Source organism: Tasmannia lanceolata, unplaced genomic scaffold (genome assembly GCF_043159265.1).
Source record: "Tasmannia lanceolata isolate RefF3 unplaced genomic scaffold, GAP_Taslan_0.1 ptg000037l, whole genome shotgun sequence".
NCBI classification, from domain to species: Eukaryota; Viridiplantae; Streptophyta; class Magnoliopsida; order Canellales; family Winteraceae; genus Tasmannia; species Tasmannia lanceolata.
The window spans coordinates 14,250,086-14,278,033 of NW_027518714.1; the positions used below are offsets into that span (position 1 = coordinate 14,250,086).

The 27,948-nt window shown below is 40.8% G+C and overlaps 3 protein-coding genes, 1 long non-coding RNA gene and 1 pseudogene across 5 annotated transcripts; all 5 read right to left on the minus strand.

Annotated features, from left to right (window-relative positions):
* Positions 1–484: 484 nt before the first annotated feature.
* LOC143862504 (uncharacterized) lies at positions 485–2,815 on the minus strand. The gene is made up of 4 exons (XM_077373560.1): positions 1,719–2,815; positions 1,554–1,649; positions 1,230–1,472; positions 485–1,135 (listed from the first exon to the last, which is right to left on the minus strand). Exon 1 carries the CDS (start codon positions 2,662–2,664, stop codon positions 1,921–1,923), a length of 744 nt encoding a protein of 247 aa, XP_077229675.1. The 5' UTR covers positions 2,665–2,815; the 3' UTR covers positions 485–1,135; positions 1,230–1,472; positions 1,554–1,649; positions 1,719–1,920.
* On the minus strand, positions 804–1,902 carry LOC143861257 (ubiquitin-like-specific protease 1A). The gene is made up of 5 exons (XM_077372202.1): positions 1,889–1,902; positions 1,719–1,806; positions 1,230–1,472; positions 1,041–1,135; positions 804–969 (listed from the first exon to the last, which is right to left on the minus strand). The coding sequence occupies exons 1-5, from the start codon at positions 1,900–1,902 to the stop codon at positions 804–806; spliced, it is 606 nt and encodes a 201-aa protein (XP_077228317.1).
* Positions 2,816–2,870: 55 nt separating the features above from the next.
* On the minus strand, positions 2,871–4,067 carry LOC143860044 (uncharacterized). Its single transcript, XR_013239556.1, has 3 exons — positions 3,878–4,067; positions 3,162–3,791; positions 2,871–3,082 (listed from the first exon to the last, which is right to left on the minus strand). It is a non-coding gene; the product is annotated as an uncharacterized LOC143860044 (long non-coding RNA).
* Positions 4,068–9,504: 5,437 nt separating this feature from the next.
* LOC143861835 (putative F-box protein PP2-B12) lies at positions 9,505–14,940 on the minus strand. The gene is made up of 3 exons (XM_077372775.1): positions 14,547–14,940; positions 13,872–13,990; positions 9,505–10,169 (listed from the first exon to the last, which is right to left on the minus strand). Exons 1-3 carry the CDS (start codon positions 14,799–14,801, stop codon positions 9,680–9,682), a joined length of 864 nt encoding a protein of 287 aa, XP_077228890.1. The 5' UTR covers positions 14,802–14,940; the 3' UTR covers positions 9,505–9,679.
* A 2,294-nt stretch (positions 14,941–17,234) lies between these two features.
* Positions 17,235–26,599, minus strand: LOC143860130 (putative F-box protein PP2-B12; annotated as a pseudogene). Its single transcript, XR_013239607.1, has 3 exons — positions 26,274–26,599; positions 26,057–26,180; positions 17,235–18,064 (listed from the first exon to the last, which is right to left on the minus strand). The product of XR_013239607.1 is annotated as a putative F-box protein PP2-B12 (transcript).
* Positions 26,600–27,948: the final 1,349 nt, after the last annotated feature.

The following is a 27,948-nucleotide window of genomic DNA, read 5'->3' on the forward strand; positions in this document are numbered from 1 at the left end:
TGTCTCGGACTTCCGAGAATGTTTCGAGGTTCCCTCTGCTCATATATTCGGAGTTCCGAGACAAAATCTCGGAGCTCTGAGAATTATTTTTTTCTTCTTTTTTATTTTTTTATTTTTTATGTAAGGAGGACATAGCAAGTTCAAACCATGAACTAAATGCATGAATTGTCTTTTGGTACACAACCTATTTAAATTGTGGCCCATCAAATGGACGTTATGGATCATCCTATGGTGTGGGGTGGACAGTCCATTTGGAAAGAAGGGGATGGCTGTTGTAAGAAATGGTGTGCAATTTATCAACAACTTTGAGGAAGAATTTTTTTCTTCCCAACAGTTCAAGCAACCAAACAAAACCGGAAAAGCACAAAAAACAGGGGTCCCATTGCCAACTATGACGATGAAAATAAAAACTAGAGAGAATAACCACAATTAAATACAAATAAATCATATTTCCATCCAATAGAAATATAAATTCCCCCAAAACTTTATGAACAAATATTTGATGATTTTCAAAGTCCTTTACCATATTTCGCAATGAACCCAATGCCACAACCACCATCACTTCACAGAACTTGATTTTTCATTACAAATACATAGTTGTCAGTATGTTGAGATACAAACAAACCCTCCCTCTGTGTCTCTACAGCCTGCTTTCTGTCTTATAAAGATGCGCCCAACAATTACAAATAAATTTACCCCATTTTGCTTACAAATAGACACAAAACTTCACAGCAAAGACCATCAATGTCCATCCTCTTTACAACATCCATGACAACTTCAAGAGCTCTTCTTCATTTTTTCACTTATATATCCCCCTTAAGAAAATCGCCACAGTCCCCGAACTCTCCGCGCAAGAATCTTTCGCACAGCTGCAGTCGATAAGCGGGAATGTCAGACTTGCTGAAAGTGAATGGATCCTTTGCATACAGATGGTCGATCGCTTTAAGCACGAACAAACCACAGTCGAACCTGCATAACAACGGTTGTATTGAGCGAATAAAATTCATACCCTAAAAAAATAAACATTTAAATATATTGGCCCATTGGCCTGTTGTGGGAAATTGTCCATCTGAGCATATTGAAAATGGTCTATATCACAACCCCTTTCCTTGAAGTACTCCTTCAACAACGCTACCTGCAAGTGGTTAACATTGACGGGTTTAGGAAACATAAGTGTTATACGTATAGATTTATAAGTAGGAAAACATTGAAGATGCTAACCCACTTACGGTCAATCCTGCTCTTTCCTGGAACTCCAATCCTTTACAGGAATTGCATTCGTGGAACATTTTGGTGACCATATCGACAATGAGAAGAACCCAGTGGCTGTCTTGACATAATGGTAATAGTACCATTTGTAGTGCTTCTAGCTGGTGCTCTATAAGTCTACCGTGGAGAGCATCCTTCGCCGTCTTCCACTTTTCTACCCTCAGCTCTTCAGTCACTTCGCTCCCCACTGCAGTAAGAGTTCCCTAAAAAAAAGGAATTCAATGGGATACTACAGATATAATCTTATGTAAACTGAAATGTGGGATGATAGAAATTACACTTACATGTACCACCGAAGGAACGAAGACAATTCCGCCCCTAGGATCTGCTTACCCATCCTCGTTGCAGGACTGTACGTGCTTCCCATAAATATCCACGATCTTCAAGGAAGAGAAGTAAATGTGAGATGTGAGGTAATGTAAATTTTATTGATAAAAAATGACACTTACAGTGCCAGTCAGGTATTGTCTGACATTCCAAAGATGTTGTAGGTCTTCGGCTATTACGTGTACATCATCCTTTTTCATGAGAATATCACTGCAGAATTGTATTAAATTGTTAGTTAATAAATTTCATTTATGATCACCTTAAATCATGGTCTAATATAATTCACATCTACTTGCCTTTTCTCATGCTTTAGGAGTCTCTCTATTAGAGTTGTTCTCCTTCCCTTAGGCAACATCCCGTCATCCCGTTTCTTCTTGGGGGTGGTTTAGGTATGTTGGGGTCCTCCCCCTCTTCCTTCCCTTCCTTCTGCCTTCTCTTTCGGGTCTTCCCTGATAAGTAGGGGCTTTTTCTAGCTCTCCCAGGTTTCCTACTCCTTCCATCCATCTTCACACCCCTTACAATGCTCCCTAATTCGGAATCCAGCACCACTTTCAGCTCAACTTCAGTAGATGGTGCCACTTCCTTCCTCACCTCCATTTCGAACAATCGTTGTAAAGGTTTAACGATCACCCCGTGTGTGGTGCCGAATCTTTCTTCATGTGACTTGGGGTACTGAGACGATACATCTATTAGGGTAGCGGCTGCATCCATGTCACATCCAAGGTCAGCTAAATCCGTCCAATCCTCGCACAGCTGCGAAGATAATCGTGCACCTTGAGATGCATTTTCGCCCTTCTTCTCCTCCTCAACCCCCTCCATTCTTCCCCCTGTCCCTTCATTTGTTCTCTGCATACGCTCCATTCCTTTTTTCAATTCCTCCTCTAACTTTCCCACATCTTCCTCTCTTTTTCCAACATCTTCCTCTCTTTTTCTTATTTCTTCCCATGCTGCTCTAATCATCTGCCACTGTCTATCGACTACATCTCTCTCTCTCGCCAAAATTTTTATATGCTTGCAGTCATCTTCACTACTTCCTTTCTTCAATTCACTTTTTACTCCCAAAACCATCCCCTCGGACTCCAACTGTTCCTTATCGGCTTCTGTTGTCTCCTCAACATCCTAATGTTTAAACACGATAGTCAATGATCAAATTTTAAATATCAACAAGTAAAATAAAATAACGTACGCAACATAGTCCTGCTCGACTGCATTACCTCATCCTTTAGGTACTGTGACTTCTCTAACAGAGATATTTTCAATGTCACCAGCACCTGAATATTTGGAAAGCATAGTCAGTTAACAAGATAGTAGTATTGATATATACGTTAACAAATTTTTAATATCTCACCTCCGATCTCTTTATTTGCTTTTGCTCCACTAATCGATATGTCTTTGATTCGTTTGCTTTCCAGTCCCATTTAAGCACACGTGGACGAGCAGTTGGATTTGTGGGAATCCAAAATGTGGTATGCTCGTATAACCATACCTGCATACATATGAAACACCATGTTAATCATACTATAAACAGCGCAGTTAGAATATTAAACGTCATGAGTCCAAATTACCTGAATCACCAATGAGCAGCACCAAGGTACCTGCCACCCTTGCTGACTCTGTCTAGGTAATCTACGAGCCACTCATACACTGCCATCGCCCAATTATACTTGCCAATCTTTCCTATGTCGTCGATGTAGGGCCAGAACAGCTCGATGTGCGCTTTTTGTGAAAAGGACAGAGGCAAAAAGATGCAGGAGAACATATTTGAGGGTCTTCTCTATCGAAGCTTGATTTCTTCCTCTAACTATTACTTTAATCTCATTCTCGATAACCGATGCCTTCACGTTGGCCTCTGGAAATGGCCAGCCAGGCACTTTAGGTTGGGGTTTAGTCCTGTCGAATGACAGAACCCTCACCACCTCCATTCTCTCTCCAGTAAGTGGCAGTCCTAATGCCAATGCAACATCTCTTGGAAGGAAGCGGACATTTATACTCCCTAACGTGAACGTCTTACTGCCAGGAGTCCACTTATCATGGATAGCTCTTACGAGAGGCTTGTGCATGATAATGTCCTCCATGCCAAACAGATGTAAAAAATGTGTCTTTTCTATGGCATCAAAATGGACTGGCTTGAACTTTATCCTGTCCATTGCCGATTTGAAAGAAGCTGGAGAACATCGAGCTGGGACGTATGGAGCCTGCAAAACAAATTACATCGCCAAAATATATGTGGTAAATGAATTAACTTACTATGATTTATACAATTAACAACATACACAGTTACATGTGTTTGTCTCTTCTTCACAGCTCCCATTTTTGTCTCCTCCCCTTTTAAACTCCTTTCTGACCTTCTTGCAGGCTTTGTTACTTTCCGTCTATCACTCTTTCGCATCAACATCTTTCAAGGCTTTGCAATGGCTCCTGACCGGATAAAAACTGTATGGCAATGAACAACCAAATCAAAATCACCGAGATCAATTCATAACCCAAAAACTCAGTTATATTGACCATCATTAAAATTCTGATCCTCATCATCTGTAAAAGAAATTACCAATAAAATTAATAAAATCCAACTCATAGCATAAACTCATATTCCCAATCAGTACTATTATGAAGAAAAGCTAGCAAGCAAACCAACAATTATTACAATTCTCATACTAAGCTGAAAATATGTATCGTGTCTGTAACCTCTAAGGTCTGCCTTCTTAGGTATCAAGCAAAGCAAAGAAGAAACAAAAGAGCTGACCAATAAGTGCAATGATCAGTGTTCTATATGAATTTTCTAAAACAACAACAACAACGACAAACCCCCAAAACAGATTAGGAGGTCTGTTAAAATTCTGATCCACATGGGCATCAGGCGAGTATTAGCTCACATGACTTAAAAAAAAAAAACTCATAGCATCAGACCTTTTGAGAAAGAAAGCAGATAAGCACTAGCTATTGGAATTCAATGACCACCATTGGACCAATAATTTAATAAATGAAATCGAAGATAAAACAAGTGAACCATGACTGCTTTAACAATGAACATGGGTCTCCACATGGTATTAAAGAAGGCCTATCAACTAGAAACTGTGGTCTTGAAATTCACACTCAAGGGTTCCGAGCTACCTATATTGGGTTACTGGTAGGTAAAGGGGGACTCTGCAGGGCAATATAGGGGAGCTGTACATGGTATTGAAGAAGGTGTTATGGGTCCTTAAATGGGGTAGAAGAAGTCCCCATAGAGGGCCATCAACTGCCCACCATGGTCCCCAAGTTCACAGAAAAGGGTTTTCAGCTACCGAGGTGGGGTTACTAGTACCTAAAGAGGGTTTTGAAGGGCAATATAGGGGAGCTCCACATGGTATTGAAGAAGGTGTTATGGGTCCTTAAATGGGGTGGAAGAAGTTCCCATAGAGGGGCCATCAACTGCCCACCATGGTCCCCAAGTTCACAGAAAAGACTTTTCAGCTACCTAGGTGGGGTTACTAGTACCAAAAGAGGGTTTTGAAGGGCAATATAGGGGAGCTGTACATGGTATTGAAGAAGGTGTGTTTGAAATCCCATTTCTCCACTCCACAAATTGTAAAAATAAAAGCCTAGCATAAACAAATAGCAGTCGAGCATTTGCATTTATTTTACACTGTAGGTGGAAATGCGGTAAGTGATATGTACATGAAATAAAATCGCATTTCTCCATTCCACAAATTAACGTAAAAAATAAAACGCTAGCATAAATCCAGAAGATGGTCCTGAAGTTCAAAATCATGGGTTTTCAGGTACAAAAATGGGGTTACTAGTACCTAAGGGGGGCTTCTCATGGGCAATATAGGGGAGCTGGCATAGTATTACAGAAGGGATTATGAGCCCTCAAATGGGGTAGAAGAAGAATCCATGGAGGGTCCATCGAATCAAGAAGATGGTCCTCAAATTCAAACTCAGGGATTTTCAGCTACATAAATGGGGTTACTAGTACCTAAGGGGGGCTTCTCATGGGTTTTCAGCTACCGAGGTGGGGTTACTAGTGCCTAAAGAGGGTTTTGAAGGGCAATATAGGGGTTATTGAAGAAGGTGTTTTTGAAATCTCATTTCTCCACTCCACAAATTGTAAAAATAAAAGCCTAGCATAAACAAATAGCAGACGAGCATTTGCATTTATTTTACTCGGTAGGTGGAAATGCGGTAAGTGATATGTACATGAAATGAAATCGCATTTCTCCATTCCACAAATTAACGTAAAAATAAAACCCTAGCATAAATCCAGAAGATGGTCATGAAGTTCAAAATCATGGGTTTTCAGGTACAAAAATGGGGTTTCTAGTACCTAAGGGGGGCTTCTCATGGGCAATATAGGGGAGCTGGGCATGGTATTACAGAAGGGATTATGGGCCCTCAAATGGGGTAGAAGAAGAATCCATGGAGGGTCCATCAAATCAAGAAGATGATCCTCAAATTCAAACTCATGGGTTTTCAGCTACATAAATGGGGTTACTAGTACCTAAGGGGGGCTTCTCATGGGTTTTCAGCTCCGAGGTGGGGTTACTAGTGCCTAAAGAGGGTTTTGAAGGGCAATATAGGGGTTATTGAAGAGGGTGTTTTTGAAATCCCATTTCTCCACTCCACAAATTGTAAAAATAAAAGCCTAGCATAAGCAAATAGCAGACGAGCATTTGCATTTATTTTACTCGGTAGGTGGAAATGCGGTAAGTGATATGTACATGAAATGAAATCGCATTTCTCCATTCCACAAATTAACGTAAAAAATAAAACCCTAGCATAAATCCAGAAGATGGTCCTGAAGTTCAAAATCATGGGTTTTCAGGTACAAAAATGGGGTTTCTAGTACCTAAGGGGGGCTTCTCATGGGCAATATAGGGGAGCTGGGCATGGTATTACAGAAGGGATTATGGGCCCTCAAATGGGGTAGAAGAAGAATCTATGGAGGGTCCATCGAATCAAGAAGATGGTCCTCAAATTCAAACTCATGGGTTTTCAGCTACATAAATGGGGTTACTAGTACCTAAGGGGGGCTTCTCATGGGTTTTCAGCTACCGAGGTGGGGTTACTAGTGCCTAAAGAGGGTTTTGAAGGGCAATATAGGGGTTATTGAAGAAGGAGTTTTTGAAATCCCATTTCTCCACTCCACAAATTGTAAAAATAAAAGCCTAGCATAAACAAATAGCAGACGAGCATTTGCATTTATTTTACTCTGTAGGTGGAAATGCGGTAAGTGATATTTACATGAAATGAAATCGCATTTCTCCATTCCACAAATTAACGTAAAAAGTAAAACCCTAACATAAATCCAGAAGATGATCCTGAAGTTTAAAATCATGGGTTTTCAGCTACAAAAATGGGGTTACTAGTACCTAAGGGGGGCTTCTCATGGGCAATATAGGGGAGCTGGACATGGTATTACAGAAGAGATTATGGGCCCTCAAATGGGGTAGAAGAAGAATCCATGGAGGGTCCATCGAATCAAGAAGATGGTCCTTAAATTCAAACTCAGGGGTTTTCAGCTACATAAATTGGGTTACTAGTACCTAAGGGGGGCTCCTCATGGGTTTTCAGCTACCGAGGTGGGGTTACTAGTGCCTAAAGAGGGTTTTGAAGGGCAATATAGGGGAGCTCCACATGGTATTGAAGAAGGTGTTATGGGTCCTTAAATGGGGTAGAAGAAGTCCCTATAGAGGGGCCATCAACTGCCCACCATGGTCCCCAAGTTCACAGAAAAGGGTTTTCAGCTACCTAGGTGGGGTTACTAGTACCAAAAGAAGGTTTTGAAGGGCAATATAGGGGTTATGTACATGGTATTGAAGAAGGTGTGTTTGAAATCCCATTTCTCCACTCCACAAATTGTAAAAATAAAAGCCTAGCATAAACAAATAGCAGACGAGCATTTGCATTTATTTTACTTTGTAAGTGGAAATGCGGTAAGTGATATGTACATGAAATGAAATCGCATTTCTCCATTCCACAAATTAACGTAAAAAATAAAACCCTAGCATAAATCCAGAAGATGGTCCTTAAGTTCAAAGTCATGGGTTTTCAGCTACAAAAATGGGGTTACTAGTACCTAAGGGGGGCTTCTCATGGGCAATATAGGGGACCTGTGCATGGTATTACAGAAGGGATTATGGGCCCTCAAATGGGGTAGAAGAAGAATCCATGGAGGGTCCATCGAATCCAGAAGATGGTCCTCAAATTCAAACTCAGGGGTTTTCAGCTACATAAATGGGGTTACTAGTACCTAAGGGGGGCTTCTCATGGGTTTTCAGCTACCGATGTGGGGTTACTAGTACCTAAAGAGGGTTTTGAAGGGCAATATAGGGGTTATTGAAGAAGGTGTTTTTGAAATCCCATTTCTCCACTCCACAAATTGTAAAAATAAAAGCCTAACATAAACAAATAGCAAACGAGCATTTGCATTTATTTTACTCTGTAGGTGGAAATGCGGTAAGTGATATGTACATGAAATGAAATCGTATTTCTCCATTCTACAAATTAACGTAAAAAAATAAAACCCTACCTAGCATCAACAAATACCATAGCATGCAACTCTATTTTACTCTGTAGGTGGATACGCATATATGAAATGAAATCCCATCTCTCCATTTCACAAATTAATGTACAAAATAAAACCCTAGAATAAAAAAACAGCAGAACGTTTCTCCATTTCACAAATTAAAACAGAAAACCCTAGCAGCAACAAACAGCATTTACAAGCATTTACAACTACTTTTACTCTGTAGGAGAAAATGCAGTAACTGACATCTATATGAACTCAAATGCCATAGAAAAACGGTTGAAAAAGGATTCCCCCCCCCCCTTTTGCATCTCTCTCAACCTGATTTTCCTTTTAAAAAAAGAAAGAAAAAGAGATTGAATAAAGGAAGGGAACGAAACGACGTACCAGGTAGGGTTTCCTTCAAATGCGAGGTTTGATACGTGCTTCACCTTCGTCGAGATCGCCGGAGAGATTGCCGTAGAGATCGCCGGAGGAGAGGACGAAACAAAATAAAACAGAGATGAGAGGAGAGAAGAGGGAAGAGAGAAGAGGGAAAACTTAAATGTTTTTTATTTTTCTAAGTCAAATCACTCTGTTTCTGCAGAGGGGCATTCTAGTTATTCGAATTTTCGTTAACCGGGTTTTGACCCCCTTCTGTGATTTTCAACAAATACTTGACCCCTCTGATATTATGTCATTTATTTGTCCCCCCTGTGTCAAATTTTCTAGTATTTAAAGACCTGTCAGAAGTTTATTCCAGTTCCCAAAAAGTACTCAAAAGCCACTTCAAAAAGAAAAGACAAGCTAGAGCTGCACAAACAACAAAACTTGGTTGTGCTGATATCATTTCCCAACTAAAATGATGTCATTTTCCTGCATATGTTTGGTTGTCATACACTGTTCATCTTACGTTCTGTGTCATCGAGGAAAGGGAATGTAAATAGGATATTACTTTTACTTTATACTAATATAGACGTAGAAGAAAGGGAGTATAGATTCCTATTTCTTTACTCTCTCCATTTCTTTTCTTTCTCTTTTCTCTTGATTTGAGAGGAAAGTCAAACAATATCTTGCATTTGGAAAATTTACAGCCAACAAGCACTGCCATATGTATAGGAGAATAGTACATGGTAACCAAATGAAGCTATGAAATGGAAAATGTGGACTTTACTTTTATTTGCCCACTTTTTCATGCATCCAAACAAACTTTGGAAGACTATGTCATTTCACTTTCCTTTTACTTATGATGTCATTTTACTTTCCGTCTACTTACTACTTTAACATGCATCCAAACAGAAACCCTGCTAGCTGATTCTATACATTGTATAACCGGACCACGTCCTCAGCTAAGTTTGTGGAAATAACCGCAGTAGTCCAAAATCTAAAAAATATTCAGAAGATGAAGGACTTATCAGATGAGGCCTGCAAAAACGATTGTTTTATGCTTATCAATGAACAAATCTGCAGAATTTGCAAGCAGGTATCTATTAAAACCAGAACTAGTCCCGGAAAAAGAAACTGAATTTAACACTACTAAGAACAGTAATAATGTTCATAGATCTCCTCCGCAAAGAAACAACATCTGGTGTTCAGTTATGCTCTAGGCCTTATTTCAATTCCTTCAACAATAAGCCCCTTCTTCCACTGACCACCATTCACCTCCATTAAACTCATCTCCACCTCCCCTTCATCTCCCTCATCATTGAAGAACTCCCCCATCTCAATCTCCATCCACCCATCACTTCTCACACGCAGAACCTGTCCTTCGTAGGATCTCGCACTTAATATCGGTGTCTGACGCCACCCAATAAGACGATCCACCGCATCAAGCCGACGAGATATTGCACCAATCCGACGAGACCTTCGAGCAGTGTTGGGTTTTAGAATAACACTGCGTTCGGATTCCTGGCCTCCTAATTTAACTGACAGATTTGCAGGCCGGACCTCGAATCCATATATATTTGGTTGGAATTTTAAAACGGCATACGCGGCATAATTCGTCTTTCGGGAGAGCATTCGAGTGTCGATCTTTCCTTTGATATCCAACCAACAGACGGCCAAGAGCTCAGCCACCTCTGAAAACCTGTACAGAGAAGAACATGACTGGGACTTGCATATGCAATTGCGTCTGGTAATGATATTACTACTAGGCCACATTCCACAATGAGCTTGCATGTACATTCTCCCAGCAGACCATAGACGTTAAGAACTAAAATTCACAATAAAAACTAAACAACCAAATCACATCAACGAAAGAATTTGTTCCAAACATCAAATGCTAGTTTTCTTTACAGTAACTATAGTAGAAAATGTGGCCATTCTCTAGAAAAAAAGCATGGTATCTACTACAATTTCTTGCAAGGATGATAGCAGCAACTTAATTAATAGTTAATACAGTACAGAGAGCATGTAACAGAGTAAAACTGATTATTGGACTCAAAATTTACGTCCACTAATCAGTTTTGGACTCACAATCAGTTCTCAAAATCCAAAACAAACAGGCATAGGAGGTGTGAAATTTAATTTTGTGGTTCTAGCCTTGGCAATCCGGGTGGTTGCTCCATTGTGACCTAGCGGTCACGGGTTCGAGTCACAGAAACAGCCTCTCTGCAAAGCAGGGGTAAAACTGCGTACATCTAGCCCTCCCCAGACCCCACAATAGTGGTAGCCTCGAGCACTGGGCGGCCCTTTTTTTTTTAAGCTTTGGCAATCCAGGCTCGGCAGGCACTGGCGGTCTTTTGAGAAATTTTCATGGAGAGGTGGTGTGGTCCTTTGCCGGCCCCATCAATATTGCCAATGAAACGGAAGCGGAATTGGAAGCGGCCCATCAAGGATTGAAGTTGCTAGCCAGAGACAGGGTGGTTAATGTGATTGTAGAAGGAGATTCTATGAATGTTATTAGGTGGCTTAATAAAGCCCAAAACTCTCACTGGTGGCAGTTTGATTCCCTATTTGACGAGAAGTTCAATTGGATGGCTTGCTTCTCGGGGTCTTTGTCATGTTCGGCGCTCCGCTAATCATATGGCTGATTGATGCAGGGGAAGATTGAAAACTTGGTGATTGAAAAACGACTGAATTCTTAGGGACTTTTAACACTTCCAATCCCGAGAAATAATATTCTAATCTTAAACAAAATTCCAATAATATCTGCCTTAGGAGTCTCTAGTTGACTAAAGCTCTAAAGTTAAATTCCAAACAGTATCAGAGTATTCAATGGGCTGTACATTCGATCAACAAAGCAACATGCAATTAAAATCCTTCATGGCTCTGATTGAAATGAAAAGCTCTTATACATGGAATGGTGGATGAGGCTTTTGATCAAACAATTCCCCAAACAAAAGAAGGTTGTGAGTAACTCTGTCTAGTTTGATTATTGAGTCTCATTGAACCAAACAGGTCAACAATTCATTTCATCGAGAAGTATTAAAATGAAAGAAGAATGCCTTCTTTCACACTTATAATCAAACAATAAACAAGCAAGACTAAAACAAAGGCTGTAAATGCTGATTCAGTGCAAGAGACTTGGCTTCTTAGGCTTTAATAGTTGGAAATAACCAATGCTTACAAACATACTTGGAAATTCACAGAGTTTTAAATTAATCCATTCAAACGCATCTTGCAAAAAACGTCTGCCAAGAAAATCTGAGCAAAGCCTTTCACTCTTCGATCAAGTCACTGAATTGGTCTTGCTACAACCATATCTACTCAAACTACCAAATTTTAACGGGTGAAAATTCCAGAATTAGTTCCAATCATTCAGCAAGAAAAGTTTTTAGGTCAGACCTAGAGAGGAAAAAGCATCAAATCCATATCTAGATGAGCTGCTTGCTCATAATTTCTTGAAACTCCAGAATCGAACAATCCAAGGCGCTTAATTCCCTCTCTGATATTAATTTTTTCCACAAATTCACTCTTGAAAGGGATTTAAACTAACAAATGGAAAGATCTTACCAATTGTGATGTAACTCGAAGATTTTGAATCAAAATGAAATCAATAGCTTGGAGTGGAGACACCAAGCTTCACATTTCAACAGCACAAACCCTGCTGAATCATAAAGATGAACATGACAAGAAGATAGCTTTGAAATCCAGCTCGTTTCCTCCTTGATCTCACACCAGTTCCTTCTCCAAAACTCCTTCTATGTTTCAAATGAAAAATACAAGGCCTGGAATGAAAATTGGGTGGGAACTGGGAAGGCTTTATGTAGCCCCCAATTACAACCGAATAAAAAAAAAAACAAATGAAAATAAAAAATGACAACTTTACCCTGAGTGCTTTTCAAAAGCACTTATTCTAATGCCAAAGAACAGTTAACGTAACTGACTTTCTAGGCGAGCCTTCTTCTAGCCTTTGGATCACTTGTGTTGGCCCACCATCATGAACAAGAAGAGGACATGCTAAGCACAATTGCATCACTGATTGCCTTGCGAGAGATGGAGTCCAAGGACGCTCTCGCTCTTTACGACTCTCTCCCTCCTTAATTCTTGTATCTTCATTCTTGTTTTCGACTTGGCTTTGTCTTTTCTTTGTACCAATTCAATTCTCTTTTAATTTGGCCGTGTTCTTGTCCAAATCCGTGTCGTTCCCCACAAAGTCAATCAAAATTCCTTTGACTCTTTTGAAATATGATCGCATCAATCGAGCACTCAACCGCATCATGTCGAGTCAACTACGATTTTCTTTGGCCCCATTTTGACCCACATCGGTGTTTTGAAACCATAGTTGCCGGAAACTCCTTGGGCGGGTGGGAAGCCTGTTTTCCCTAAAACGTGTTTCTTGTAGGTGGGAAACTCGTTTCCCCTAAAACATGTTTCCCGCGTTTCAGAAATATTTCCGAAACATGATAAAAAAAAAATTGGACAAATGTTTCCAAAACACGCACGGGAAATATATGAGAAACTTATGTAAATCATGTGTGAAACGCACGATAAACGTATGCAACATTCATAGAAAATGTATGTGAGACATGTAGGGAACATGTGTGGAACTTTACGAAAATCATTTTGGAGACATGTAGGAAACATGTGTGGAACTTTACGAAAATCATTTTGGAAAAAACACATAAAAAATTGTGGAATGGATATTAAACAAGAAAACAATAACATATATTGTAATAAAAATAAGAATAAGAAAAATTCAAATAGAAATTTGAAATTAATAAAATTTAAATGTACAATACCACATATTTAGTGTTTTTGTGTTTCATGTGTGTTTTTCTATCGTTTTCTCGTTTCTCATTTTCCCTATATTTTATTTTCATGCGTTTCCCGTTTCGTTTCCCACCCTGGTAACTATGTTTGAAACAATGCCGTAGACCATTCTCAAGCTTGTTATTGAAATGAGACCCTAAGAAAATAAAACGACATGAAGCACCCTTTTACAACAAGTGTCTTCTGAATAGACAAGATACCCTTTCACAACAAAAGTGTGTTTTTAATGAAAATACCATTTCACAAAAACAAGAAAAAAAGAAGTGTTTGTTTGAATAAAAGTCTTTAAAAATAAATTATTTTGAAAATATCCAACATTTTATATGGTATTTAGAACTTTTCATTGCTTTGTACAATCACCGAAATGTCGCAAGACCCAATGGAAAAATCATAGATATAAGAGATGGGTGACATAGAGCAAAGAGGGCTGGCTATACCAACTTCAAGTTTAAAAAATATAAAGTTTATATAGGTCATATATTAAGCAACAATAAGCAAAGTTGGCAGTTTTGAGAAATTGTCAAATGGGATATAAGGCATTATCTACCAATACGAAATTCAGTAAAGAACTGACCTTGATTCAGGTAGAGAAATCCACTGCCAATACCTCGGAGTATCTCCCCATATAATACAAAGCTCCCTTGAAGACAACATATAGCATTTTTTACCACTCGACCTCTCCAAACAAAAGCTCTGTTGTTCAAGAATCATACACTAAATTAAAAATCAGAATTCTTCTTGCTGAAGTATAAATGATTAAATAACACCAAGTCTAAAAACTTAAGCTCTTGGAGTAATTGGTTGTGTTTCACATGGTATCAGAGCTATTGCCTCAGAGGTGAGCGAGAGTGATAATAGTATAAATGATTAAATAACAGCAACTTAACAGTGTGATTTTAAATGGTGTAAGCCCATATAGTCCAGCCTTTTCAAACAGTACTGTACGGCTTGCAATCCAAACCGTCCATTTGATGGTTGTGCCCAAAAATTCATTCCCATAGGATTATCCTAGCCCTCCGATCTATAGAGGAACTGCATGTTACGGAAATATATAGATCGGAGGGTTGAGATGATCCTATAGAAATAATTTTTGGGCCCATCAAATGGACGGTTTGGATCATCCTTTGCTTATAAAACTCCTCTAACAGCTTAAGCATTTGAAGTATATGGTTTTTTTCACCCTTGTATAGAAATTCAGACACTAATCTAAGAGTTCCTAATAGGAGGACAGGAGAAAAAAAAAACTTACGATTTTACCCTCGTCGATGAGAATGGGATGACAGAGACGAAAGTAAAGCTCCTTTTTTGACGAAAATTCTACCGGAGAAACTGACCTGGAGAGGATCTCTGAGTAATCGGACGGTAAGAATTTATCCCAAACAACATCGGAATCTGAAGCCCATCGGAAAATGGAAGAAGCGGCCGACGATCTAGACGCATCTTTAGGAGATGTGAGTGATATAATCTGAGAAATACAACCTTCTGGCAAACTACACAAATCCATCCTCCTCAAATCCTTCAATTCCACTGATTTTCACACAAGAGAAAGAGAAAACCTCGGCTTTTATGAACATTTAAAACTTCGCCTCTAAGCTTTCCTTGGAAGAACCGCCCCGTGTACCCGTTGCATTACTGTCCTAAGTGGGGGCCTGCATTACCCGTGACTGGGTGGGACCCAGCCTGATATGAGAAAGGTTTAAAGGGCCTTGCATTACCCGTGATGCACACATTAACCCTTTTTTATTGCTATTATAAATAAAGTACTCTATTCCAAAACAGCGGTCATTGAACATTCATCGCTTCTAAATTGACGGTCAAGATTTAGCAACGAAGAAAAGGTCCCAAAAAATATGCGGCCACGATTTTCCTAAAAAAAATTTATCTTATTTTAAATATATTTTATTAATTCAACATAAATAGAAGGTCAGATTGCAAGACATTGGGAGGAACTTATAGCCTTTTTACACGTGCCATCCACTTTGGATAAGAGGTTCATACTACTCCATTAACTTCTGGCCAAATGTACGTGATCTTCCGATCAAGGGGGTATGAGAGTGGATATGTATTGCGTGCTATGGGCAAGATGGTACCATAGTTTCAAAACTCTCCCGTGTCATCATGGACTCCTCTGAGTCGACTCTCGATTGCTTTGGCTGCTGTTAAAGTATAAAAGATTAAATAACGCCGCCTTCAACAGCTTAAGCTTTTGGAGTAACTGGTCATTTCACATGGTACCAGAGCAAATGCCTGAGTTCAAACCTCCTTGATAGCAAAATCCGCATGCAATGGCAAAACCCAAAAGAGGGGCCACCATGTGCCATGTGTAGGCCAACCCTAAAATAAGAGGGGCTACACGTGAGGGGGAGTGTTAAAGTATAAAAGATTAAATAACGCCGCCTTCAACGGCTCAGCTGTCGGAGTAACTGGTCATTTCACAGCTGCATTTTGACAATCCAAAATTATCCATTGACACTTTGGAATCGGATTGAATACACAGATGCCTCATGATCCCACATTTTATCATGTTTTGGGTTCAATTTGTCGTTTGAAACTTTTACACAAATCGTGTGGACTTCTCATAGTTCAATTCTAGTTGCGAGTTTGGTATGCTCTTTAATTGTTAGGAAAATTACTAAAATCCTTCACAAATGCTTAAATTCATGGGAGTCGATCTGTTCTTTCTGGACTTGGCATCACCCGTAAGGAAAAAGGGATGACAACTGAAGAATGAGGAATGCGCCCCTCTCGAGTTGAATTATACTCTTCTCACCGGCTTTACATCATGAATTAGTTTGTTCGTTGTTCACAATACAACATGACATTGAGCGAACATAGGCTTACATTATAGAATAACTGACCCTCATTGAATTTTTGCTAACCCTTTTCTACCGAAGATAGGGAGAAACATTGATTTATCATCAAATGCAGCACCACACTAAATCGGTTGTCATAATGTTAGGTTCTGTTTATTTTAGATTGTGACAACCGACCAGCACCTAGTGTCCACAACTATTCCAACTCATTGCTGGTGATATGACGATGGCTAGTGAGCTAACTTGTTGAAAAAAAATTAATAAAAAAATGGGCGCCCAATGCACGAGGCTCCCGCTATTGCTGGGTCTGGGGAGGGCCAAATGTACGCAGCCTTATCCCTGCTTTGCAGATAGGCTGTTTCCGTGACTACACAAATCCTTCAATTCCACGGATTTTCTCACAAGAGAAAGAGTATGTAAAAAGGAAGAGAAAACATCGGCTTTTATGAAGATTAAAACTTCGTCTCTAAGCTTTGAGTTTTCCTTGGGAGAACCGTCTAAGACACCACGTTATTTGCGATTACAAAGTATCGTACGCCAAAACAGCCGTCATTGATTGGCTTCTAAATTAACGGTCAAGATTAGCAACGAAGAGAAGTTAAAAAAAATATGTGGCTCGGATTTTCCTAACAAAATGATGCTGTCAGATGATGTTGGCACATTTTAGAGACTGTCTTTCTCTCTTTGGATTACAAGAAAACTATTTCTGACAGAAAAGTTTTCCTTAGAATTTTTTCTTTCTTTCAATGATTTAGAGGAAAATGATATATAGCTACAGTTCATTTAGAGGGATATTATCATGAATGGGATTTGCTAGTGCAGAAGGCATTTCGCAGATGGTCTGTTGCATCTGATAGCAGCCACAAAGGCTTACTATCAGCAGATATTGTCTTCATTCACGAGGTGGCTGCTGCGTATAGATACCCATTTCTTTTCTTTATCTATTTCTTTTCTATCCCTTCTCTTGATTTGAGAGGAAAGTCAAAACAATATCTTGCATTTGGAAAAATTTACAAATAATGCTAGGAGAAAAGTAAATGGTAACCAAATAATGCTATGAAATGGAAAATGTGCACTTCTACTTTTATTTACCCACTTCTCATGCATCCAAACAAACTTTGGAAGACCATGTCATTTCACTTTCCTTTTACTTGTGATGTCATTTTACTTTCCTTCTACTTACTACTTTAACATGCATCCAAACAGAAACCCTACTAGCTGATTTTATACATCGTATAGCCGGACCAGTCCTCAGCTATGCCTGCGGAAATAACCGTAGTAGTCCAAAATCTAAAAATTCTTCTGAAATTAGATGAATGACTATCATATGTAGCCTGAAAAAATGACTATTTTAACCAGAACCAGTCCCGAAAAAGGAAACTGATTTTGACATTGCTAAGAACAGTAATAATATTCACAGATCCCCTCCGCAGTAATAATATTCAGTTATGTTCTAGGCCTTATCTCAATGCCTTCAACAATAAGCCCCTTCTTCCACTGACCACCATTCACCTCCATTAAACTGATCTCCACCTCCCCTTCATCTCCCTCATCATTGAAGAACTCCCCCATCTCAATCTCCATCCACCCATCACTTCTCACACACAGGACCTGTCCTTCGTAGGATCTTGCACTTACTGTCGGTGACTGAAGCTGCATAATAAGACGACCCGTCTCATCAAGCCAACGCACCAAATCAAGCCGATGAGATATTGCACGAAGCCGACGAAGGCTTGGAGCAGTGTTGGGTTTTAGAAAAACACTGCATTCGGATTCCTGGCCTCCTAATTTAACTGACAGATTTGCGGGCCGGAACTCGAATCCATATGTATCTGGTTGGAATTTTAAAACGGCATACGCGACATAATTCGTCTTTAGGGAGAGCATTCGAGTGTCGATCTTTCCTTTGATATCCAACCAACAGACGGCTAAGAGCTCAGCCACCTCAGAAAACCTGTACAGAGCAGAACATGACTAGGGACTTGTATATGCATTTGCGCCTGGTCATGATTTTACTACTAGGCTACATTCCACAATGGGTTTGACATGTACATTCCCCAGCAGAAAACAGACTTCAATAACCAAAATTCACAATAAAAACTAAAGAACCAAATCCCACCCACCAAAGAATTTGTTCCAAACATCAAAAGCTATTTTTCTTTACAGTAACTATAATAGAAAATGATTTTGGTTAATAGTTAATACAGTACAGAGAGCATCTAACAGAGTAAAACTGATTATTGGACTGATTATTGGACGCAAAATTGATTTTGAGTCCAATAATCAGCTTTGGACTCACAATCAGTTCTCAAAATCCGAAACAAACCGGGCCTAAGGAAGCTGTATTGCCATCCACTTTATGTTGGGACAAACCATCCACTTTATGTTGGGACAAATTCGTAAGATGAATGATCAAATTGCGGAGAAGCAAATGAGCAAAGTACAAAACAGGAGGAGAAAATGTAATCTTTGCTCGTGGATTCGAGTTGTCTCTCATGGATTCCAGGTATCGCAAGTTCGTGCGAGAACGAACAACCCGCCATCCTTTCCGGTCTGCGTTAGGTGGTATCAGAGCAGGTTGATCTTCGGGAATATGGCCAACGCTCGACGTGAAGACGGCAACCTCCAAAGCGGTGATTATGACGATCCCCATCAGCCGCTGACGAGAGGAGAATTTCTGCGAAGTCTGAGGGACTTCCGGATTACTGTTAGAGACGACGTCCGTATGATTCTCACCGAGTTTATGCCGGAAGGCGCAACTCGCACAGAGTATGACGTCCACCGTACCCCTGAGGGTGATCGACATCTTTATCGGTGAGCACCCATGGGTCGGAGATAGCTTCAACTATCACACGCCGAAGAAGATGCCTTCAACAACTTCGACGGCCTTGATGAAGAATTCAGCCAAGATCAGCAAGATGAGTTTGAGGGGATTGGGATGGGTCGACGTCGACAATCCTATCACCCTAATCCGCAATATCAGCCCTCTCGGAACGAGGAGTATCAAATCAAATCCGATATCCCGAACTTCCATGGAAGCATCGACATCGAAGGGTACTACGACTGGGAGTATGAGGTCGAGCAATTTTTTGATCTCATGGCAAGGTGAAGCTTGTGGCGTACAAGCTTAAAGGAGGAGCAGCCGCTTGGTGGACCAACGTGAAGGCCTCAAGGCGATATCGCGGAAAACCGCCTGTACGTACTTGGCGTCACATGAAGGATCTTCTCCAGTGACGATTTCTCCCACATGACCATCGGCAAGTCATCTACCAACAACTCCAGAATTGTGCTCAACATGGCCGTAGTGTTACCGATTATACCAACGAGTTCCTAAGATTGCAATCCAGATGCAACTTGGTCGACGACGAAGAGCAGCAGGTAGCACGCTACACCAATGGTCTCTAGTACGCTATCCAAGACCGCATGGCTCTTCAAGCCGTGTGGAGCATTGAGGAGGCCCAAAACGCGGCACTTCGGGTTGAGAGAGCATTAAATAGATCAAGCACTTCTTATCGAGGGGGCCGAAACAACTTCGATAAAGAGAAACAACCGGCTACCAACACCACAAGGTCAGTTGTGCAACCCGAGTGCAATCAAGGAAATAAAGATGGTGAGACCAGTACAAGCAAAGTTCATCAGCTGCTCCAACCCAACTACCCTCGAAGAACTAATACGAACGTCCAAAATGAGATATTTGTTACCGTTGCAGACAGCCAGGCCATCACTCCAATCAATGCCCAAAGCGAAGATCTGTGAACCTAGTCGAAGGGGAGTACGAACATGATCTAGACGACGGAGACGACTTGGGTCAAGGCGAGGAAGCTTCAGAAGGAGAGGGGGAAGAAATCACTTGTATGGTACAACGCCTTCTCTTTGCACCTAAACAGGAAGATAACTCACAGCGCAATAAGATCTTTCTCTCCCGTTGCACCATCAGTTCGAAGGTTTGCAACGTCATCATCGACAACGGAAGTTGCAAAAACTTTGTGGCGTCACGTGTAGTGAAACATCTCAAGCTCAAGGCAGAGCCACATCCCAACCCATACAAGATCGGGAGGATCAAGAAGGGACCCCAAGTCCAAGTGACACAAATTTGCCGCATCCCACTCTCGATAGGTAAACACTATAAATCCGAAGTTACTTGTGATGTTATCGAGATGTATGCTTGTCATGTTTTGTTAGGGAGACCGTGGCAATATGATGTCGGAGTAAAGTAATTTGGCAAGGAGAATGCCTACATGTTCACATGGGAAGGGCACAATATCACTTTGTACACTAAGCCACCCATCGCTAACCCCAAGACTACTACAGTGGCGGGCACATCTTACCATGTCCAAAGTCGAGTCTAGTTTCACCAAAGACATGAAGGAAGCCGGCGAGTGCTAAATGTTGGTGAACAAAGGCAATGACGTACCTGAGCAACACCCTCCAGAAGCGGTGAAGTCAATCTTAGAGGAATTCAAGGAGCTTCTCTCCGAAGAGCTTCCAAATCAGCTTCCCCCATGCGACACATCCAGCACCACATCGACCTTGTACCTGGAGCCAGTTTGCCGAACTTGCCACACTACCGCATGAGCCCGAAGGAGTCGGCAATTCTACAAGAGAAGGTCGATGATCGAACTACTGCAGAAAGGCCACATCAGAGAAAGCATGAGCCGGTTCCCGTGTTGCTAGTGCCAAAGAAGGACGGCTCATGGCGGATGTGCATCGACAGTCGCACTATCAACAAGATCACCGTCCGCTACCGTTTTCCAATTCCAGATATCATCAAATCCGTATTTGACCGGGTGATGAATGGAAGACCGCGTTCAAGACCAAAGAAGGCTTATACGAATGGATGGTGATGCCTTTTGGTCTCTCAAACGCCCCGAGCACTTTCATGCGACTCACGAACCAGGTATTAAAACCTCTCATTGGTAAATTTGTTGTTGTTTACTTCGATGACATACTAATCTATAGTCGAAGTCCTAGTGAGCACATGAGTCATTTGAGGAGCGTGTTTGTTGTGTTGAGAGAGAACGAGTTGTTTGTAAACATGAAGAAATGTATGTTCATGGAGAGTTGTCTTTTGTTTTTGGGTTTTATTGTAAGTTGTAATGGGATAGAAGTAGAAGACTCCAAGGTTCAAGCTGTACGAGAATGGCCCACCCCCAAGACAGTGAGCGAGGTGAGGAGTTTCCTTGGCCTTGCTTCATTTTACAGGGGTTCATTCGTAATTTTAGAGCCATTGCGACACCCATAAGCAACTGCTTGAAGAAGGGAAAGTTTGACTGGAATGGAGATTGTGACAGAAGCTTCTAGGAGTTGAAGCTAAAGTTGACGACAGCCTCAGTCCTTGCTTTACCTAGTTTTGGCAAGGTGTTCGAGGTGGAGTGCGATGCTTGCGGCGTAGGCATTGGAGGTGTACTTTCTCAAGAAGGCAAACCTGTGGCATTCTATACGAGAAACTAAGTGAAGGCAGACAGAAGTGGACGACATGTGAGCAAGAGCTATATGCCGTGGTCCAATCAATGAAAACTTGGGAGCATTACCTTCTACCTCAGGAGTTTGTCATCTATTCGGATCACGTCAGCCTGAAACATTTTCGTAATCAAAAGCATCTGAACAAAATGCATGCCCGATGGGCAGCTTTCCTAGAGCGCTTCCATTACACCATCAAGCACAAGTCTGGGGCTACCAATCGAGTTGCGGATGCCTTGAGTAGACGAGCTTCCCTCTTGGCCGCAATGAAGATTGAAGTGGCGGGGTTCGAGTGCTTAAAGGACCTTTATGCAAAAGATGATGATTTTGGAGAGATCTGGGCAAAGTGTAACTCAAGAGAAGCAATTCCTGGGTTCCATATCCATGAAGGTTTTCTTTTCAAGGGGAATCGCTTGTGTATTCCGAAGACTTCATTGTGGGAGAAACTTATTCGAGACTTGCATGGAGGTGGACTTAGCGGTCATTTGGGGCGAGATAAATCTATTGCGAGCCTTGAAGAACGTTACTATTGGCCTCAATTTAAGCGTGATGTGGGTGTCATTGTGAGGAAGTGTTTTGTGTGTCAGACGGTGGAGGGAAATACTCAAAACACGGGACTTTATATGCCTTTGCCGGTGCCTGACACTATTTGGGAAGACCTTTCCATGGACTTCATACTTGGGTTGCCAAGAACACAACGGGGCTTTGATTCTGTGTTAGTGGTGGTTGATTGATTCTCGAAAATGGCGCATTTCATCCCACGTCGGAAGACATCTGATGCATCACAAGTGGCAAAACTTTTCTTTCAAGAGATTGTGCGATTGCATGGAGTCCCAAAGACAATAGTGTCTGATCGGGACTCGAAGTTTCTTGCACATTTTTGGGTTACTCTCTGGAGGAGGTTTAATATGAACCTTAATTATACCACTACAGTGCACCCATAGACCGATGGCCAAACAGAGGTAACTAATCGAAGTCTCGGCAATTTGATTCGTAGTATATGTGGAGAAAAACCGAAACAGTGGGACAATGCATTGCCTCAAGGTGCAGTGCATAGTTCTATTGGGAGGTCACCTTTCTCAGTGGTGTACCAAGCAGTGCCTAAACATGCTCTTGATTTAGCACCGTTACCAAAGCTTCCAGCAGGAAGTGTCGCTGCTGAAAATCTAGCCGAGCAAATAAAAAACATCCAAGCTGAAGTCAAGCGAAGGTTGGAGGAGTCTAATACCAAATTTAAAGCTGCAGCTGACAAGCACCGTAGAAAGAATTTTTTTGAAGAAGGCGACCTAGTCATGGTATATTTATGCAAGGAGAGACTTCCCGCTGGCTCGTATAACAAGCTGAAACCGAAGAAGTATGGGCCATTCGAAATCGTGCGCAAGGTCAATGACAACGCTTATGTGGTGAACCTTCCCGACAATTGGAACATGTCTAGAACTTTCAACGTGGCTGACTTGCTTGAGTATCATGGACCCGAAGAGCCCCTATATGCAGATGGCAACTCGAGGACGAGTTCCTTTTCAAGGGGGAGAGATTAATGCGGACATCAGGATAGATCTCACCGTTGGATCAAGAGGATATTATCACGTTGGATCAAGAGGATATTATCTATTGCCATCTTTGTTTTTATTTGCTGCTATCTTTGCTTTTATTTGTTGCTATCTTTGTTTTTAGAAGTTGTTATATTTGTTCTTATCTTTAGGATCTTGTTTCTTTCTTTAAGATACAATCAATTCCTATCTTTAGGAACTTGCTTCTATCTTTAAGATACAATGGAGATCTCTCTTTGAGGATATATGTACACCATCTCTGTTGGAACAAGGATCTTTTGATTATTCAATAAAAGAAAAGCTTAGAGTTTTCTCTATCTTTGCTCGTGGATTCGAGGTATCGCAAGTTCGTGTGAGAACGAACAACCCACCATCCTTTCCGTTCTGCGTTAGTTGGTTGTGGTGGAAAGGCAAGAGGAAAATAGGAAAGTGGTTTTTCTAGGTTTTGGAAACCAAAGTAAAGCTTTTACATTCACACGATCAAAGGTGTTGGAGGGTTAGGGTGTGTTGGCTACCGAGAGAGAGAGAGAGAGAGAGAGAGAGGGTTCTCTCTTGGGTTTTTCTCTTGGGTGTTCTCTTGGGTTTTCTCTCGGTGTACGGTCGTGGGTTTGAGAAGCAAGGGAAGGGTTGCAGGTTATGAAGTATAGATACGGGTACGTGATTTAAAAAAAAATAGGATATGGGTACGTTGGGGGCACGCTGAATATAATATATTTATAAAAAATTAAAGGTCCTATTCGTTTGGGATAGTCCCAACTCCCAACCGAATGTGAGCCTCAAACAGATTATTGGACTCAAAATTAAACATATTTTCAACTCCAATAATCAATTTTGGGCTCTCAATCGATTGTCATTGTCACAATCTCAAATGAACTGGGCCTAAATGTAATTTTGAGCCCAAATGTGAGCCCCAAACAAATTATTGACTTAAAATTAAACATAATTTTGACTCCAATAATTAGTTTTGAGCTCTCAATCGGTTGTCACAATCTCAAATGAACCAGGCCTAAATGTAATTTTGAGCCCAAATGTGAGCCCCAAACAGTTTTGAATTGTTTATTGTTTGGGTGCGTACCCTGTATGAACCCAAGGAGTACCCGGGCGTACCCGCACCCAATATGCACCCGATACGGGTGCGTGGGCCTCCGGAGAGTACCCGTGCTTCCTTGGTTGCAGGTTTATGGGTTTGGGTTTAATCCATTGTAATCCTTATATATTGTTTTTCTCATAGTGGAAGATCATGTTCTCGCCCGTGGATGTAGGCAATTGGCCGAACCACGTATCTCGGTGTTTATATTGTTGGTTGTTTTCTTGTCTTTACTTTTCCATTTATTTGTACACGATCGGATTAGATTTGCCCGGCGGATTTTCTCAACAGAAGCATATGGATATAAAGTCCCGAGGATATCCATCGAAGAGGCCCTATTAGTAAGGGCTTGCCTTCCTAGTTACCTGGCTAATAAGGCTCTAAAGCACCTTCCCTCCTTCGCTCAGGGGGCGGTACGATATCCTTTGAATAAAGCCGTACACGCAAGAACTCGATGAGGCGACCTTTCAAATCTCAACTAAGAGGGGAACCCCTTCCTAGCCACAACTCCATAGGACAGCCATGGAGGACACCTTGCTGACATTGGAACAAGGCGATAAAAAAAGAAGAAGTGCCCGATTAATACGTAAATCGCAATATTTTATAGAATATTTCATTGAAAGAATATACATAGATATCTTTCTATGTGCCATTAACATTCCCAGGATTAATACACAACTTTTCCTTGAATCAACAAAAAATCTTATCGATGAATATATATACCATTTCTGACTCCCTGCACTTTCTGTCATAGTCCGCTTTCTCGCGTCACTTCAAATCTTCAACTTCACAGGCAGCTTGCCTGCCTGCCTGACACTGTATCGGGTGTGCACTGGATCAGTCACTAAGCGAGTGTGCAACTATCACACCATCCGTTTTTTGATTTGGTGTGTCTTCAGCAGGCCAACTAATCTATCTAATCTAAACTAGGTTTCGGTTACATTAGTTGTGAAAAGAGCGGTCGGCTAAGCCTCCCTTACTCTCGCACGCACGCTAGCATGCTAGCACGGGGAAGGGAGAGGTTCTTGGAAAGCTTTGATAACCAAAAGCGGCTAAACAACCCCTCGAATTTTTGAGTTCTTGGCCCGGTCTGAAGGACCCGCTGTATGACGCAGCAGCAGCGAGAGACGCGTTCGGCAAACCTCCTGTTGAAGAAGAGCGTGCGAGGAGGGGCCACTACCCAATTGAATAAGCGCATCCAAGAGAATGCGGTGTAGCGCCCCTTAGAGAAACAACAATAGAACACGGTGGGAATAAGATCACACATGAAATCTTACTAGAAAAAAGAAAGAGTTGGTTCAGCTTCTAGGGGTACCGGGCACTTATTAAAAACCTCACTAGAAATACAATTAAATGGAGTAACGAGATCAAGAGATTGTCTTAACCAAATGCTTGACCCTAGACCATAGGCATTTAGAACTTTTCATTGCTTTGTACAATCACCAAAATGTCGAAGGAGCCAATGAAAATATTAGACATAAGAGATGGGTGACAGAGAGCAAAGAAGGGGGTGGCTCTACCAACTCCAAGTTTAAAAATATAAAGTTTATATTGGTCATATATTAAATAACAATCAGCAAAGTTTGCAGGCAGTTTTGAGAAATAGTCAAATGGGATATAAGAACTGACCTTGATTCAGTTAGAGAAATCCACTGCCAACACCTAGATCATTCTATATTTATCACTTGAGTGTTCTAAATAAACAGTCACTAAGGCACTTTGTTATTCAATCAAAGATAAATGAAAATCTCATTATTCTACATCTACCTACTACAAAACAAAGATTAAACAAAGTAATAAAAAAAAAAGGTATTAACATTGCCAAAGGGAAATTCAGTAAAGAACTGACCTTGATTCAGGTAGAGAAATCCACTGCCAATACATAGGAGTATCTAATCTACCAATATAATACAAAGCTCCCTTGAAGACAACATATAGCATTTTTTACCACTCGACCTCTCCAAACAAAAGCTCTGTTGTTGAATAAAATCAGAATTATTCTACAGTAATTCAAATGCTAATCTCAGAGTCCCCAAAAGAAGGAGAAGAGAATAAAAGAAACTTACGATTTTACCCTCGTCGATGAGAATGGGATGACAGAGACGAAAGTAAAGCTCTTTCTTGGACGAAAACTCGACCGGAGAAACCGATCTAGAGAGGATCTCAGAGTAATCGGACGGCAGGAATTTATCCCAAACAACATCGGAATCTGACGCCGGTCGGAAAATGGAAGAAATGACCGATGATCTAGACGCATCTTTAGGAGATGTGAGTGATATAATCTGTGAAATACAACCTTCTGGCAAACTACACAAATCCATCAATCCCCAATCCTTCAATTCTCACAAGAGTACGTAATGGAAGAGAAATACCTCGGCTTTTATGAATGAATATTTAAACTTCGCCTCTAAGCTTTCAGCTTTCCTTGGAAAAAACCGCCACGTGTAACCGTATACGGAGACCCCGTCGGTCATTGATGCCTTCTAAATTGACGGTCAAGATTGGCAATGAAAAAAAATAATATGCGGCTCGGATTTCCCTAACAAAATGATGCTGAAGTACATCATTTTCTTTTGTTAACGATGACATTTTAGAGACGGTCAGTTGCTTGCTTTGGATTACAAGAAAAATATTTCTGACAGAAAAGTTTTTCTTAGGAAGTTTTCTTTCTTTCTTTCTATGAAAGTTAATTTAGAGGGATATTATCATAAATTGAAGGTTGAATAAGGTTGGTTCAAGTTCCCTTTTAATTAACTTATATATTGGTAAAAATATTTATTATGAGAAAACGGTTCCTACACACATGTGTAGATAAGTTATCTACACACTAGCTTAAAATACAGTGGGGGCCACATTATTTGGGTGATCCAAACCATTCATTTTTAAGGCCCTCATATAGATAGGGTGTCCACAAAAAATCAGATCCGTAGGATCATCCTAACCATTCGAATTGTGGAGGCAAAAAATGGACTAATTTGTGAAGGTTTAGAGACATCCATTTTACCTCAACAAATCGTAGGGTTGGGATGATCCTATGGATCTGATTTTTTGTAGACACCCTATCTATGTGAGGGCCTTTAAAATGGATGGCTTGGATCACCCAAACAATGTGGGCCCCCACTGTATTTTAAGCTAGTGTCTAGAGAACTCTCTACACATATGTGTAGGAACCGTTTTCTCATTTATTATATGCATTTATAATCGTGACACAATTATACTATATTATTGTCACCATCCGTCATCGTGGACTCCTCTGAGTCGACTCCCTTCTACCTTTGGCCGCATTCCTTCCCAAGTTCGCGTTTTGTCAAACAAAGTCAATTAAAACTCTTTTGACTCTCCTAAGTTTTGATCACATCAACCGATTGACTCGACCGTGTCATGCCGATGTGTGAACTCTTTTGACTCTCCCAAGTTTTGATCACATCAACCGATTGACTCGACCGTGTCATGCCGATGGGTGAACAAAAATCAACACCATTGAAAAAAATAGAAGCAAATAAATAAATAAACTACGCCAATCCTAAAATGACCATTTTGCCCTTGTTTATGAGAATGGGATCATCATAGAGACGGAAATAGAGTTCCTTCTTGGAGGAGAATTCCACAGGAGAAACCGATCTCGATATACTCTTTGCCTTTGTAAAAGCTGCCCCAATTTAGGCAGGCCTAATTAGGCTCGAGAATATTATTTTTAAGGGAAATGATATATTCGCCCCCTTTTCTTCCAAGGGCTACCTC

What these genes read in the sequence shown, in the direction of transcription:
- LOC143861835 (XM_077372775.1), bottom strand. Translation starts at nt 14,801, where the DNA reads ATGGATTTGTGTAGTTTGCCAGAAGGTTGTATTTCTCAGATTATATCA. An exon ending in TCATCGACGAGGGTAAAATC is followed by an intron (nt 13,991 to 14,546) that starts GTAAGTTTTTTT and finishes CTTGAACAACAG; the next exon opens with AGCTTTTGTTTGGAGAGGTC. An exon ending in ATTTCTCTACCTGAATCAAG is followed by an intron (nt 10,170 to 13,871) that starts GTCAGTTCTTTA and finishes TTCTCTGTACAG; the next exon opens with GTTTTCAGAGGTGGCTGAGC.
- LOC143862504 (XM_077373560.1), bottom strand. Translation starts at nt 2,664, where the DNA reads ATGGTTTTGGGAGTAAAAAGTGAATTGAAGAAAGGAAGTAGTGAAGAT.
- LOC143861257 (XM_077372202.1), bottom strand. An exon ending in GACAATACCTGACTGGCACT is followed by an intron (nt 1,473 to 1,718) that starts GTAAGTGTCATT and finishes CCTTTTTTTTAG; the next exon opens with GGAACTCTTACTGCAGTGGG. An exon ending in AGGAAAGAGCAGGATTGACC is followed by an intron (nt 1,136 to 1,229) that starts GTAAGTGGGTTA and finishes AACCACTTGCAG; the next exon opens with GTAGCGTTGTTGAAGGAGTA.